General features: G+C 44.8%; 1 protein-coding gene across 1 annotated transcript in view; it reads right to left on the bottom strand.

Annotated features, from left to right (window-relative positions):
• APPBP2 (amyloid beta precursor protein binding protein 2) overlaps window positions 1–14,300 on the bottom strand; it is a 36,605-nt gene extending 22,305 nt beyond the window's left edge. The window contains exon 1 of the mRNA XM_079955628.1: window positions 13,905–14,300. Within this exon, the coding sequence (XP_079811754.1) occupies window positions 13,905–14,045 (141 nt within the window). The 5' untranslated portion in view covers window positions 14,046–14,300. The remainder of the gene's footprint in view (window positions 1–13,904) is intronic.
• Window positions 14,301–16,220: the final 1,920 nt, after the last annotated feature.

Below are 16,220 nucleotides of genomic sequence, written 5' to 3'. Positions count from 1 at the left end.
TTTCTTGTTTTCCTCCTCCCAAAACTAGGTGCATCTTGTGGTCTGGTGTGTCTTATAGAGCGAAACATATGGTAATTATTTCCTGGCGCTGTGTGTACACATCGTGCACAAGATGAGCAAGTGTAAGTGTGGAGTTGCCCATATTATGACTTTTCTAATGATGTTATCTGTATTTATCATTGCTTTACCTTTTAAAATGTATGCTGGTGGCTCCATTACTGGAGATGGAGCACTGGCCTTGATCAGTCCTCCCCAACCAGGTGCCCCCCTCCATATTTTGGAGTCAAACTTGTTCATTGGTCCTGCTGGCAGGGGAAGTAAAAACATCTGAAGGATACCAGCTTGGGAGAGGCATGGATAGACAGACCTTTGGTCCGATTCACCAGAATTGACTCCTAACTTCTAAACTCCAGATTTTTTGGGAGGGGGAAGAACAATACTGATTGAAACTTTCTCCCTCTCCCCAGTTGTTATCCTCACAACAACCCTGTGAGGAAGATTAAGCTAGGACTGGGCTAAAGTCACACAGTGAGAGCTTCATACCAGATTTGAAAATGGGTCCCCATGGTCCCCATTTAGACATTCTAACACCACAACACTGTAATTGTCCATTAACTTAGACCCATTTTAGTGTTCCACATAGCAGCAACAATGTAGGCTCACTTTCATTTCCAGCTGCCTGCCAAAATCCAGGCCAGCCCATAGCTAGATAATTAGCCTTTTAAAATATATAAATCCTGTGGAAGTAGGTCAGGCCTTTGAGAATTTTTTTCGCCCCCAAGATGAAAAAAGTCAAATACAATATCTGGACCATAATCATTCATGACTTCGCTAAACTAACAAGTGTACAATGACTGTTGCACTGTCGAATCCTGGTTCAGGCTTGCAAATAGTAATGTTCAACATTTTTACAGCGCATTTGAAAAATGCTTCATTTCTCAGCAATCCTGACAAGTGTGCTGCAAGGCAGAATAGTGCAGTCATCTCCCTACTGCAGATTTATTTACTGAATTTGTTTCAGCTCTTGCTCCATGGTTTTTTTAGGCTTTTGTTTGCAATTTCGTGTTGAGATTCTAGCATTCAGTACAGCAATGCTAGCTTAACATTACAACTCTTCTTCCCATCTAGGCAAGTGTACCCAGAAAGAAGAAACCTGCCCTATCATGTGCCTTTAGATGGGTGCCAAGGTCAAGATATGTCACCTTGCCAAAAATCTGCCCGGTAGTTCGTGGTGTAGACAAGATTTGAGCAGCTCACAGTCTACTTTGTGATGGTTCCAGGAGCAATTCCAGTCAGTATACATGTTCACCTGCTATGTGCATGTTTTTAAAAACTCCATTCTGTTTCTGAGTCACTCTATGCTCTCTACCCGCTTTGATCTTTGCGCTTTGGGTTCCAAACCACTCTGTATAAAACAGAAAACCTCGTGAACTCCCATATTGGGGAATCTAAAAGTGGGTATCAATCTTTCCCCATTTTTGGCCAGTGTGGACAGAATCTAAAGGTAAAGGTTCAGAAGAACTCTTGAGTTGTTGTTTTCATTAAAGAAGTCCAATATAGTTTCTTATTCTCAGGGAGCCATGCCCTTGTTCCACATCCCATTCTGCTTTAACACAAAAGTTCTACTCAATTATTCTGGGTGAGATTATCACTATGTATTGGAATATCACTGTGGGCTTGCCTTTAAGCAGCTATTCTCAAACTTCACAGTTTTGTAAACAACTTATTGAACTTTTATCTTCCATTCCAAGATTATCACAAAAAGCAGCCCCCTATTGTGAAAATCACAGACCCAGGACTAGCCCAGACTGCTGTCCCTTTAATTGGTAGCTTTTAAGGGACAGATTAGCAGTCTGCATCGGTCTATATCATGAAAATCAATAGGTTCTATTCAGAGTAGACTTGGTGACACTAAAGGGCACAACTAAATATGACTAATTTAATTTAATTGGGTCTACTCTGAGTAAATATGGTTGGTCCCTTAATCAGTCTTATTAGCTGGTTTGGTAACTCCAACCCTGTTCAAAACAGCCTCCATCTCAGTCATCAGGAAAAAACCATAAATCGGTATACAGTTCCAGATATTCCTGAATGTCTCACAATCGTTCTGCAGAGCTGCATGGAGCTTGCAGGCCACAATTAGAAATCTTCTGCCTTTATGGTTCTTTATAGTCTCTTTATGGTTCTGTAGGTGTTAACCAACTCAGCACTGCCAAGTTGACAGTTTTATCACCTATCACTGCAGTAATATAGGGTGACTGTGCTTACTTTGCATGCACAGTGGCACTAACTGAGTTGTCACTATCTGCACAATTTGCTTTGCATTTCCCTCTGATCTCACTACTTTATAGTCCTCCACCACACCTGTACTTGGGGATTATTCTTCATGCATATTGTGAGGTGGACTCTGACCCACAAAATATTATACCAAAATCTGGTAAATCTTTAAGGTGCCAAAAGGTTCTTTGCTGTTTTTGCTGCAACAGACGTAACATGGCTACTTCTGTGTTTTTTAATCTGTCTGGGAGCTAATTGTTAGAAGATGGTTCCTTAGAAAAGAGATTTCCCTGGGATGCGCAGATTTCCCTGGGATGCCCAGGAGGAGAGCATATGCTACCTGCCTTTTGTAAATAAACCACATAATTTTCCCCCTCCCAGTGCCATTAAGCCTTTGGTGCCCTGTCCTCACCTCCAAAAGAAACCAAACCTAGGCCATGCAGCCCCTGGAACTTCCCACCACTTGAAGGAGCACATACCATATGGGTAAATTGAAGGCTATTTAAAATATTACTATTATTATTACATTTACATCCGACCTCTCTTCCAAGGAGCTTGAGATGGCGTAGATTGATGGTTTTCCCTTTTCCCTGCTCTATCCTCACAACAACCCCATGAGGTAGTGTAGGCCAGGAGACTGAGAATGGCCCCCAAGGTAACCCAGCAAGAGGCTCAAGACCCAGTGGGGATTTGAAATCTGGTTTCCCTAGATCCTAGTAGTCCAACCCTCTTAACCACTACACCACAGGCAGAATGTGAACAGGGCAAGGGGACATACATGCGGAAAGTGAACTCAAAAGTTCTTGGGGGAGGGGAAGGATCCAGTGGCAGGAGGAATCTTCACTCCTTCAGCAGACAAGCAAAACTTGGACGGACTAATGACCCTCTACTAAAGAGTCATGATGTAGCTGCATTTATACCATGCCCAGTAGCTAAAAGGCTTTTCAGAGCAGCTTACAAAATCAGTTCTGATTTAGTAGTGATTTGCAATGGATTTGTAGGGATGCAACAGGTCCCCTCCTAAGCCCATTACCCCAATCTTATTTTTAGAAGAAATGCTGCTGCTTTTTAATGGTGTGTCTTTGGCGACTCCTCCTAATGGTATGCAAAGGTCTTCATTTCCCGTTTCTAATGCCAATGTTGGATCAGTGACCTAGCCCAGAAGCCTTGCATAGATAGGAGAACATGGGATGATTTATTTACTTACACTCAGCTGCGAAATACATGGTTGGCACGCTATTGGCAGCAGGGCTGGGCAATATCAGCTTTTCAACATCGCGGTGTATCACCACGGTTTGGCGATATACCGCAATGTTGAGAAAAGAAACTGCATTGGCCTCTGCATGCTGGGCACCGGGTGAAACTGCCCCAGCTCACACAGCAGGAGCTGAGGTGGTTTCACCCAGGTACTCACAGACTGGGACAATGCAGCTTGTTTGAACAGCTTAGCTGAGGATAGGGAAGGTTCCCCCTCCCCAACTAAGGAGGAACTACTGTCTCCCTACAGAAGATGCTGCTAGCAGAGGGACTCAGGAGCAGTGGCGGTTTCACCAGCAATATACAACTGACTGAAGCAAACATCGCGGTCTGCTCCTCATACCAGTCCTGGGCAATATATCAATATTTCGCCCAGGCCTAATAGGCAAGTGGGACATGAATATGTAGGGAGTCTGGCCAGCATCTATTCAGGAGACCACCTGGACACCCACCCACCAGGTGTATGAGATGCATACAAAGTGGATGCTCTTAGGAGAAAGAGGAAGAAACAAAACTACTAAAGAAAAATTCCTTCAGTGTGCAATATTAGTGTTTCACTGGAGCTCCTTGTTCCAAATGAAATTCTCAGTAAAAAAGGTCTTACTGACTTCACTACAGGATTAAAGACCTTAAATTGTAACTCCATCTTGTTATCCCAGAGAAAAAGAATGATATGAAATCCTCTCTCGGATTGTTTTTGCTTCTCCTTCCCTAATATAGTGTTGCCTTTTCAGATAATTTGTATGCAGCACTGTAATCCTGCCAGATTTTTTTTTTAAAAAAACCTACCATATAATTCCTTTGCAATGTCCTAGTCATATTTTGAAAATATTTTTTTCCCTCTGTCTCTTGCTGGAGAAACAAAGATAACATGTATAAAAGGAAATCCATTTAGCTGCCTGAGGAAGAGGCTCAGTGAAATGGCCAGTCCAAATATGCATCGCTAAGAATTGGGTCAGAATGAAAGTCCACCTCACTGAATAACCAATTTCCAAGAAAGGTCAGGCAGCTGCTTGTGGATAAGAACATAAGGAACAGCCTGCTGGATCAGGCCAGTAGCCCATCTGGTCCAGCATCCTGGTCTCACAGTGGCCACCCAGATGCCAACCATGGAGAATAAAGCTACAGTGGTGCCTCGCAAGACGAAATTAATCCATTCCGTGAGGCTCTTCGTATAGCGGTTTTTTCGTCTTGCGAAGCAAGCCCACTGACAGCTTAGCGGATTAGCGCTATTAGCGGTTTAGTGGCTTTTAGCGGATCAGCTGATAAGCGGCTTAGGGCTTAGGAAAAGGGGGGGAGGGGAAAAACCCCGCAGGAACTCGCAAGACATTTTCGTCTTGCGAAGCAAGCCCATAGGGAAATTCGTTTTGCGAAGCGCCTCCAAAACGGAAAACCCTTTCGTCTAGCGGGTTTTCCATCTTGCGAGGCATTCGTCTTGCGGGGCACCACTGTACCTGTGATTACTAACCCCCATGACTATGTTCCTGTTGGAAGCAAGGGTGCTTCTGAATGCCAGCTGCTGGAAACCGCAGGAGGGGAGAGGGGGCTGTTACACTCAGGGTCTGCTTGTGGGCTTCCCCTAGAGCTCTGGCCTTGCTAGCTAGGGGTGATGGGAGTTGTAGTTCAACAACATCTGGGGACCCACAGGTTGAGAAAGGCTGCCCTGGAGGCATATATGTGGCCCTCCAGATGTTGTCAGAGTCCCAACAGCCTCAGCCAACACGGCCAATAGTGAAGGATGATCGCAGACATAATCCCAAGAACATCTCGAGGGCCACAGCTTCCACATCCCTTCTCTACAGCTACATAAACTGGTCATGAATCTGAAGAATTGGGACTGATGTCAATGAAAGAAATGGTTGCAGGGGAAAATAAATGCTGTTGCGGGGGTGTAGGCTGAAGTGATGCCCTTTATTTTGCGTACTTTCGGTAAATCATACCCCCACATTCTATGGCCTCTTGATGCCACTGTTTTCCAAATTTCCCCTTGACACCTGTGTACATGCCAAATGCAGGTAACAATCCATGCATCTGCTAAACAGTCGACTAAAAGATATGCCAAAATAAAATGTTTATAGTGCTGCAGAACTCTTAGCTATCACATGGTATTGGTTCCCAGAAATTTAAATTACCTGCTGCAATTTTGGAAAAACAGGTAATTCCACTAATTTTCACACGACAATAAGATACGTGGCTATTTACTTCCCCCATGTGGGCACCAGGCAAATCCAAAACATATGAAGAACATGGAAGAAGCATAACCAAAACAACGAACTATTTTCAAGCCATCTAATTGTGCTTGGACATGTATCCAAGGCTAGCCCTACTCAGAGCCAACTCCTTGAAATTAAGGGCAACTGAAATGGACTTCAGGAAGTAAAATGTTTTTTCTGTGCAACCTGAGCAGAAGCAGTGAACAATGTTATAGTTAATTGTTGTAGCTTGTCTTCATTTACCCCACCACCCTGCTCATAGTTGTGAAGAATATTCTTAAGTTATTAATGGTCTGTGTCACCATTAAGGAAAAGGGATAGGAATAGGCCAATATGTGGACTGTCCCTTATATTTTATCCTACCTCTTTTTCTTCACAACTGTAAGTAAGGTGGCAGGGTAAGTGAAGACAAGCTACAAAAAACTGTAACATTCTTCCCTGCTCCTGCTCAGGCTGCATAGAAAAAGCATTCTGCTTCCTGAAATTCATTCCAATTGCACAGATAAAATGTGATTGATACAATTCTTCAGGATGTGGTATTAGTGTGTGAAAAAAGTCAAGATTTAAATTATGATTTAAACCGTGATTTAAATCAATTTGATATAAATCAAATCAATCCTGCACCAAACCACATATTGTGGTATGATTTTCTAAATCATTTCCCCCAACCTGCTGCCTTCCAGATCTTCCGAACTACAGCTTTCATCAGCTCCAGCCAGTGTGGCCTTTGGTCAGGGATAATGGGAGTTGGAGCTCAAACCATCAGGAGGGCTCTGCATTATTGCCCCTGCTCTCCTACCTGTTGCTGTTTGTATTATGGAAAGAAATACAAGGCCTTGTAAATAGTTTGCACTGCAGCACATTAAAGATGCAATCCAGCCAGCACACCAAGAGAGCTTACTCAGTAAGTTTCAGCAAAGCTCAGAAAGGCCAACAACACACGGGGAACTAAAACCTATGCTATGGGCCAAGTAACACATAAAGCTATTCATTTTTTTAAATAAAAATAAAAAAGTCCTTAGACTAGCCACTTTAAATTTTGAAGAAAAAGCTCCTGTAGGGACTCAATTTGGAGGCAGCCTCCTCATTTAGCCTCCTCACCTGTAAATACAATAGGCAACAAGTGTGTTTCAACTGACGATGCAGCCTGCAAATACGCCATGCATGTAGAGCACATGACTCCCCACAAATAAGAATACTGGAAATTGTGGTTTACCCCTTAAAGGTAAAGGTAAAGGTACCCCTGATCATTAGGTCCAGTCATGGACGATTCTGGGGTTGCGTGCTCATCTGGCTCTATAGGCTGAGGGAGCCGGTGTTTGTCCACAGACAGATTCTGGGTCATGTGGCCAGCATGACTAAGCCGCTTCTGGCGAACCAGAGCAGCGCACGGAAACGCCGTTTACCTTCCCACCGGCGCGGTACCTATTTATCTACTTGCACTTTGACGTACTTTCGAACTGCTAGGTTGGCAGGAGCTGGGACCGAGCAACGGGAGCTCACCCCATCACGGGGATTCGAACCACTGACCTTCCGGCAGGCAAGCCCTAGGCTCAGTGGTTTAAACCACAGCGCCACCCGCAAGCTACAAAACCCTTCACAAACTGCAGTTCTCAGGATTATTTGGGAGTGGTAATGTGCTTTAAATGTACTGTGTGTACACAGCCTTAGCTCAGTAAGAAGTGGAATCAAACACAGTGATCTAAGAGTGCAATCTATACAGTGGTGCCCCGCAAGACGAACGCCTCGCAAGACGGAAAACCCGCTAGATGAAAGGGTTTTCCGTTTTGGAGGCGCTTCGCAAAACGAATTTCCCCATGGGCTTGCTTCGCAAGACGAAATGTCTTGCGAGTTCCTGTGGGTTTCCCCCCCTTTTCCTAAGCCGCTAAGCCGCTTATCAGCTGATCCGCTAAAAGCCGCTAATAGCGCTAATCCACTAAGCTGTCAATGGGCTTGCTTCGCTAGACAAAAAAAAACGCTATACGAAGAGCCTCACGGAACGGATTAATTTCGTCTTGCGAGGCACCACTGTACTATTATGTTTTTTCAGAGTCTGCTACCACCGCAAGGCCACCACCACTTTTGCCACTGCCACAAAGCCTTACAGGCCACCACTGCTGCCACCACAACAAGGCCTCGCAGGCTGTCACCACTTTTGCCACTGCCACGAGGCCTTGCAGGCCACCACTACTGCCACCACACCAAGGCCTCGCAGGCTGTGTCATGGTGAGGCTTCTGCTGCCTAGTAGGCCTGCTGGCAGTCTCAGATTATTTGCATTCTCTATGACTCGTCACTGTACTCTGGGGTGTCCTGAATGCCACCATTTGGTAGCCGAGCCCAAAACCAAAAGTCTCAGGCTTGCCTGCTGCTGAAAGTGACCATGAGGTGACCATGAGGTAATATCAGCATTTATCAGTTTTAGACCCATAAGTAGTAGCAGTTGCCAGGACATTGTCCTGTTCGTCTCTGCATAGTTCCTTCCTTATTTCAGATATTGTGATATAGTATATTGATATATTGCGATGTTTAGCTGGTGATATATCACAATGCTGAAAACCAGTTGTCACCCAGCCCTAACCACCACCTTGCCTCTGTTTCAAAAATACCAAATTGTTACATAAAGGGATAAATGCAATACTAGCTGCACTGGACAACTGCAAAGTTGCATATTAACATTGCTCCCAGATGACTTATCCCCAGTGACTACTCACTGCGGTTAAATTAGTATGTTAAGAGTTTTCAGTTCCTTCATTTGTTTCCTTAAAATATAAACATTACAGGGGAATATAGGCTATTATGGTGTCTTAATACACAGGCATTTGTTTAATAAATTTAATGAGCGTTTAATATATAAAACTTTCTTTTTTAAAAAATGAAATAGCTTTTAGTACTTATTAAGATTATTATGAAACCTTTGGGACACAAGAGAAACCACCAGTGATTTGGGGAAACTTGTACATAAATTTGATTAAACAAAGATTCAGAATCCATACCACTTGCTGTATCCCAGATGACCTAAGTTAATGAACAAACATTACATATATCAGACTAGAAGTATGAGAAGGGATGTCTAAATGTCTAATGGAGAGATGAGTATGATAGCTTTACAGTAGACTGCTATTCCTCAAAATATTCCCTGGGTGGAGGCAATCTCTTAAATGGTTTACAAAGTAAAAACCATAAAATGAAAAGGCTAGAATATAAACAAAATGCAAATATGTACCATCCATAAGAATCACAGGAGCATAGACAGCTGCTTTATAAGGAGTCAGACCCTTGGTACATCTAGTCCAGTACTGTCTACACTGACTGGCAGCAGCTCTGCAGGGTTTCAAACTGGGGACATTCTCAGGACTACCTGGAGATGCCGGGCTGGAACCTTTTGCAAACCAGATGCTCTTCAGCAGAGTTATGTTGGGAAAGGATCGAGACACAAAAGCAAAATGCTAAAAGGTAAAACAAAAACTGAGGTGTGCCATCCAAAAATGGTCAGGAAATGCCCAAGTACGTTTTCAGTAGGTGCCCAAAACACATCACTGTCAATGCCTTTCAAATTGTATGGCGGGGGGTTGGTGCCACTTCAAGAAGTTTGCTTTCCACGCTGTCACTTGATCTGCTAGCCATGACATAGCCAGTAGGACCTCTTCCAATGACCGTAACGACCAACTGGGTGCGTTCAGGGGAATATGGTGTCCTAGGTGTTTTGGTCTGAAGTTCTTCATGATTTTGGATGTTAATAACAGAATCATGTACATGGCTCAGTAGCGAATGAGCAGCCTGTGATGTTCTTGTAAACACATGCATTAGGTATGTATTCTGCACAGCACCCTAGATGTGACATTGTGAACCAGCTTCATTTTCAAATCAGGCTCAAGGATTTGGGCTTATGGCTGAAAAAAGTGCTTGCGCCTCAGGATGCAATTCTATACATTCGTAACCTGGAAGAAAAACCCAATGAACTCACTGGGGCTTATTTCTGAGTAGACATGTAAAGAATAGTCAGTGCCCTAAAATGCTGGATTTATGTGAACTACAGCACAGGCTGGGTAACAGCAGTGAGTCTTGCAGACATCTTGGAATCTGCATTTGTCATTCTATGAATATATGCAGCCAGAAGACTGTGGAAGCAATGCATGCATTCTGAAATTCTTACTTTTAAAGTGCAGAAAAAGAATTATCCATGGAAAAACAATCCAGACACTAATATGGAAATAATGAGACTGGTAGAAAATACACATTTTAAAAATCAGGCCTATAAATAGCCATTTGGTGAGTCAGAACAATCACCAGGGATTAAAGCAAACAAACTTTTGTAAGTGAGAAGGAAGATGGTTTCTCTCCCCCACCCCCCTTCCAGAGCTGTGAGTTCTATTAACATTATTTTGTGGGCCAGTAACTTCTGTGATATGGTTTGGAAAGTTCCTCTGAAATGTCCTTCAGATCACAAGCAGAGATGTGACAAAATACCTTGCTCAAGGCCATCATTATGAGAAGAACTAGGAATCTGAACTGTGGCATACTTTCTCCTAGGTGACAGCGTCATTCACAAATACAGTTAAAAGTGTACATCACTCATGAGTAACCATCAGGAGATACACATCAAATGGAATGGGGCTGGAAGGGCATCTGGTCTGACTTCCCTTGCTCAGTGACAAGTTCCTCTATCCACTGTCCCACCTCAATTCATGGCTCAGAAACTGGGCCACTGCCTGCTGCAAGAGGATAGCAAATGAATTACTTGGCTATCCCAGCTGTATGATTATAAATTAATCTAAAACAAGGGTTGGGAACCTTTGGTCCTCCAGATGTTGCTGAATTGCAACTCCCATCACCCTAGGCTGCTGGCCACATTTGCTGGGACTGATGGGAGTTGCAGTTCAGCAACACCTGGAGGACCAAAGGTTTCCCATTCCTGGTGTAGATGAAAGCAATGAAACCTGCTGAAATGCCCACTTAGCATTCACAGCTTTCCTCATCTGGGATAGCTCAGTCAGTACAGAATAAAAATCTTAATCTTAGGGTCATGAGTTTGAGCCCTGTGTTGGACAAAAGATTCCTGCATTGCAGGGAGTTGAACAAAATGATCCTTATGGTCCCTTCCAAGTCTACAGTTCAATGATTCTATGACATAAATGGGGTTATGATATATGAACTCCAGCCAACATACACGTTTGCAGATTTCCCTGCCTTTGACAAGGCTCATCCGTGCATTTCCAAATGCAGCAGCTCTATCCTATCAAGGGACAGCTTTAATCTCCATTTCATTCTATGTTTGATTGATTTTTCTATGTTTTAGCAGTTCTTATTTTTATCTATAAGATGCCTTGAGTCTCGTCAAGGAAAAAGGCAGCGTACAAATAAATATATACTACTTTCTTTTGGAGGGGTGCCTTTTGCAGAAACTCTCTTGTATAGATATGCTGAGTGAAAAGCCTCCCTTGAACCAAAAGCTTTGCCCATTCAGTGGCTAAAATGTGAATATTTAAATGGCTCCCCCCCAATATCTAAGGTAGAGGGTATCTGGAAGTGACTTAAATGGATCCCATTACAGTGCTGTTCCTGTTTGATTGTCCTTCTAGACTAGGTCAATGATGAAAGTGGGGGGGGTGCCTTTTATCGAGACACCTTTTTAAAAGCTCACTCGAAAACGATTCTCATATGCTAAGGCTTGGGAAGGTAGGGATGGAATCAATTACCGTATTTTTCACCCCATAGGACGCACTTTTCCCCCTCCAAAAATAAAGGAGAAATGTGTGTGCGTCCCATGGGGCGAATGCAGGCTTTCGCTGAAGCCTGGAGAGCGAGCACCGACCCCTCACGCTCTCCAGGCTTCAGGAAGCTCTCCACAAGCCATGGGAGCCCGGCGCGAAGTCGTGCCGGTCTCCCCAGGCTTCCGGAGAGCTGTCTGCATCCCGAAGCCCGGGGCGCGCTGAGAAGCGTGCTCCGGGCAGCTCTCCGCAAGCCTGGGGAGACCGGCGCGACTTCCCGCCGGGCTCCCTAGGCTTGCGGATAGCAGCCTGTTCTGGGGGCTGGGGTTGGGGGAAGCTCGGGCTTCCCCCGCCCCAGCCCCTGGGGGGGAAATAATTTTTTTTCTTAATTTCCCCCCCCAAAAAACAAGGTGCGCCCTATGGGGCGAAAAATACGGTATTACTCTTTCTGCCTTCTTAAGAAGCAGGGACACACGCCAGTATACCCACCACCCCAAAACGTGCAGGTAGAAGTTTAACCTATTTTTCCACTATCAAGAATAGACCCATAATGAGTATTACTTTTCTTTGTCTTTTAAAGAACACTGGATAAACACCACAGAGCAATTTGCTCTATAACAAACAATAAGATTGACATCGAAGAATGATGGAAGCGGAGACTCTAAACGCAACCCAGAGCAGCTTATAGAATACAAACTCTAGGAAAATACCAGGCATCCTTCGACTTGCCCTTGATCTATAAAGTTCACATTTTCAAAGGACCACTTTGAATATTTAACTGGATGGCAAAACAAATAGCAATAAAACTAACTTGAGATGGCGATTTTAGGAAAAACGAAAAGCATGCAGTCTTTATGTTAAAAGCGTGCTTTTGATTAAGAACTCCAGCTGTCATGAGAACCTTGAGAGAGAATAAATCTTTATTTTCTTCAGCACCCCAGTTCTACAAACCGAAGTGTGGTGAGGGACACAAATCTCTCTATTGCTCCCAATAGAATCTAGGCAAGACAGCATAATCCAACATCACTGTATTACAAAGCATTCTACACTCTCAAGAAAAACACCAACGCTGGAAACACACAGCCACAGCAGTGCTGATTATGACACCCCACTCCAACCAAACAGTACTCTAGTTAATCCTCTGCAGTCGAGGGTGAGAGAGAGAGATATCAATTACACATTTATAGTGCAATCCTCCTAACCATATCTACTCAGAAGCAAGTCCTGCTGAATTAAACAGGATTTGCCCCCAGATAAGTGGAGTCAGGATTGCAATCTTAGGCTCCTATGCAGACTTAACTGCTACCATCACCCTGCCCCAACAGGCCTGGTTGGAAAGTGCCCCCCAAATCTGAGACACAAATCTCTTCCAAGTTCTGGAGGAAAGGGGTGTGGGGCAAAAAGAGATACTAGTTTTTTCTAGGGGGCAAATTCTAGAATGGGTGCTTACATACGGGGTAAGAAGAGCAAATAAAAGAAAGGATCAAGGAATTTTTTGGGGGGGGTGTCAGGGCATTTGCTAGGATGGGTGTGCAAAACTGGAATGGGAGGCAGTCATTTTTTGAGAAGGAAAATTCTGGAAAAGGCAGCAAAGAAGGGTTTTTTTTGGGGGGGGGAGTTGCAAGGGGCAAAAAAAAAAAAAGATCACAGGGAGAGGTACTATAATGATGGTGAGTATTCTTCCAATAAATGGTGAAAATACTCAGGGTAGGGTCTAAAAAGCGATTCTACACGGGGCAAGCTCTGCAGTGAAGGAGAGAAAAAGCCAAATAACGGGGAGTGGGGTAAATAAGCGACATAGATTCTCTGAGGGTCCACATTCTACAGTGAGGGAGCACAAGCAAAGAGGATGGCGGTGGTTGTTTTTTTACATGAGCAAATCCAATTCTGAAATATTGTTCATTCAGAAGGGGGTGCAAACCCCATTTGAAGGAGCAGGCGGAGGCGATGGGCAAAAACAAGATTTCTGGGGCGTGGGTTGCAAATAAAATGCGAGTAGCAAGCAGAGCCCCCTTCTGAAATGTACAGAGCGGGGCAAAGAAACTGTTGGGACGCTTCCTGAGCAAAACAAATAAGGATGGGGGTTCCAAATCTGACAGCGGGAGGGGGCGCAAGTAATAGTTTTAGGAGCAAGGGGGGGAGACATGGCTCGGGGGGGGGGGTCCACTCTGACGGCAGAAGGAAAAGCTCCCGTTTGGGGAAATGGGTGGCTGGATGCAGAAGGAAGGCCGAGGCGAAAATGGGCTGGGCTGCAGCCATCTTCCTTCCCCCCCCCCCAAATTGGGAAAGCGGTAGGGGGGTGGGGAAAAGAGAGGCGCTCCTGATTGCCGCCCTTGCGTGGACCCCCCCCCACAAATACAACCCAGGGGGTGCCCCCTTCCCTTCCTCCCCTCAGCCCCACGGCGGGGTCCGTCCCCCCCGGCCCGGCGCTGCGCCGGCCTTGCCCACCTTGTAATAGACGTCGAACTGGATGTTCTCGGGCAAGGAGCGGATGTCCCTGCGGCGCGCCCGGCCGTAGCTGTCGACCACGGCCGAGATGGCGGTGTTGTAGAGCGTCTCGGGCACCCACTCCAGCTCCACGGCCGCCATCTTGCCTGTGCCGAGCGAGGGACGGGCGGGCGGAGGAGGGGTGGATGGAGGGAGAGAGAGAGAGAGGGAGAGAGGGAGGCCGGCGGCGGCGGCGGCGACGCCTGCCTCTTCGCCCGCCTCCCGCCGGTGCTGCTCCCGGGCTCGGGCCGGCCTGCTGCTTCGCTCGGGGCCTCCTGCTCGCTCCGCCTCCCAGCCAGGAGAGGCGACGGGGGATTCAGCGCCTTCTCTGCTGAGGCGGCGGCAGCTGCTTCGCCTCAGGCCGCGGCGGCGGGGCGAGGCCTGCTCGGGAGGGAGCCGCTGGGGGCGCCGTCGCCGCTGCTGCTGCCGCTTTGGAGGGAGGGAAGGAAGGAACGAAGGAAGGAAGGAAGGAAGGAAGGAGGGAGGGAAAAGGAGGAAGGGAGCGCGAGGAAGGGGAGAAGGGGGCCTGAGGGGAAAGGCCGAGGCCGCGGGTCTCGCGCTGCTTCTCTCTCCTCTGGCGTGTGACCCGGTGGCTGCGGTCTTTTCACTGCTGCTGCTTTTAATGAAGAAATAATAATAATAATAATAATAATAATAATAATAATAATAATAATAATAATAATAGTAGTAATAATAGTAGTAATAATAGTAATAATAGTAATAATAATAATTTTAAAAAATGGTTGGCATCCGTCTGTCTCGGGAGTCAGTGGAAGTGTGCCTGCAGGAATAACAAGAAGAAGAAGAAGAAGTATGCTTAATAAGACTTTTTTCAATTCTTTTAGTAAAATAAAATAGCAAAGTGACTTCTTTTATTCCTCCCCCGCCCATAACATTAAAAGAAATGCATCTTTAACTTTTGAAAACGAAACAAAACCCTTGTGTTTTTCTTAATAAAGTAAAATAGCAATTGTTTTATTTTTCACAATAGAAATGAAAGAACAGAATTGTTCCGTTTTTCTTAATAGAAACAAAACAGCAATGCTAACTTAAAAAAACGAAAACAAAATTCTTCTGTATAGTTTGGAAGCACATTGGAACAAAAAAAAGAGGGGTTTTTCCTCAACCCTTTTAGTCCAGATTTTAAAATCAAAAGGGGGGTGGGTGGGAGAAAAAAATATTATAAGATGGTCCATAGGGTTGTCAGTTTAAAGGTTGTCAACTTTAATATTAATAATGATATGTACTACTAAGTTATTCTTTGTTACTATTATTATTACTAATAAATTCCTGTTGTTAATAGGTTGCAGCACATTCCATAAGGTTGCAGGTTTAAAGATTGTAGTTTGTTTGCTTTTCCGAAAGCAAGGGTTGCAGCACAATCAAAGAGGTCTCCAAGCTTAAATTTTGAAGATGGTAAAGTTAAAAGCATCAATAAAGGAAAAATAAGTTTCTTAAGGATACAGAGGAAAAACTGTTCCTAAACTTGTGCATAGTGCCTTTCCTCAAAGCGAAAACAAATCTTTTTCAAAAAGGACCTCTGCACATAGTTCCCCCGGGCATGTGTAGAGTGCACCCTTAAGAAAAACTTCTCTAAGATCCTCAAATATGTGTCATGCCTTCTCATTACAAACTACAAATGGAATTTTTCCTCACCTTTCTGAAGAGCTATCCAGGTGTGTGGTAGATCTGATGTCCTATTAGGAGAAGGGCCGTAGCTCAGTGATAGATGGACTGCTTTGCATACAGACAGTTCAGTCCACAGCATTCCTAGATAAGACTGCGACAGAACCCTGTCTGAAATCTGAAGAGCTGCTGCCTGTCAGCGTAAACATTACTGAGCTGGATGGACCAATGGTCTGTCTCAGCTTTCAATCAGTCCTTTATTCAGAACCATGAGGACTGGAAACTTGCTTAATTTTTAGGGAAGAGCTGTAGCTTTGTGGCAGATATATTCTTTGCTTGCAGAAGGTGTCCGGTTCAATCCCTGGCATTTCCAAAAGGCTGGGACTGGAATGTAGAGAACTGCTGCTAGCCAGTGCAGACATTATTCAGCTAAATCAGGGGTAGGCAACCTAAGGCCCATGGGCCGAATGTGGCCCAATCGCCTTCTCAATCCGGCCCGCGGAGGGTCTGGGAATCAGCTTGTTTTTTCATGAGTAGAATGTGTGTCCTTTTATTTAAAATGCATCTCTGGGTTATTTGTGGAGCAAATTTGTTCACATTTTTTTCAAAATATAGTCCAGCCCACCACATGGTCTGAGGGACAGTGGACCG

This window comes from Podarcis cretensis (genome assembly GCF_951804945.1).
Source record: "Podarcis cretensis genome assembly, chromosome: 15".
NCBI classification, from domain to species: domain Eukaryota; kingdom Metazoa; phylum Chordata; class Lepidosauria; order Squamata; family Lacertidae; genus Podarcis; species Podarcis cretensis.
This window is presented reverse-complemented; position numbering and strand designations above follow the sequence as displayed.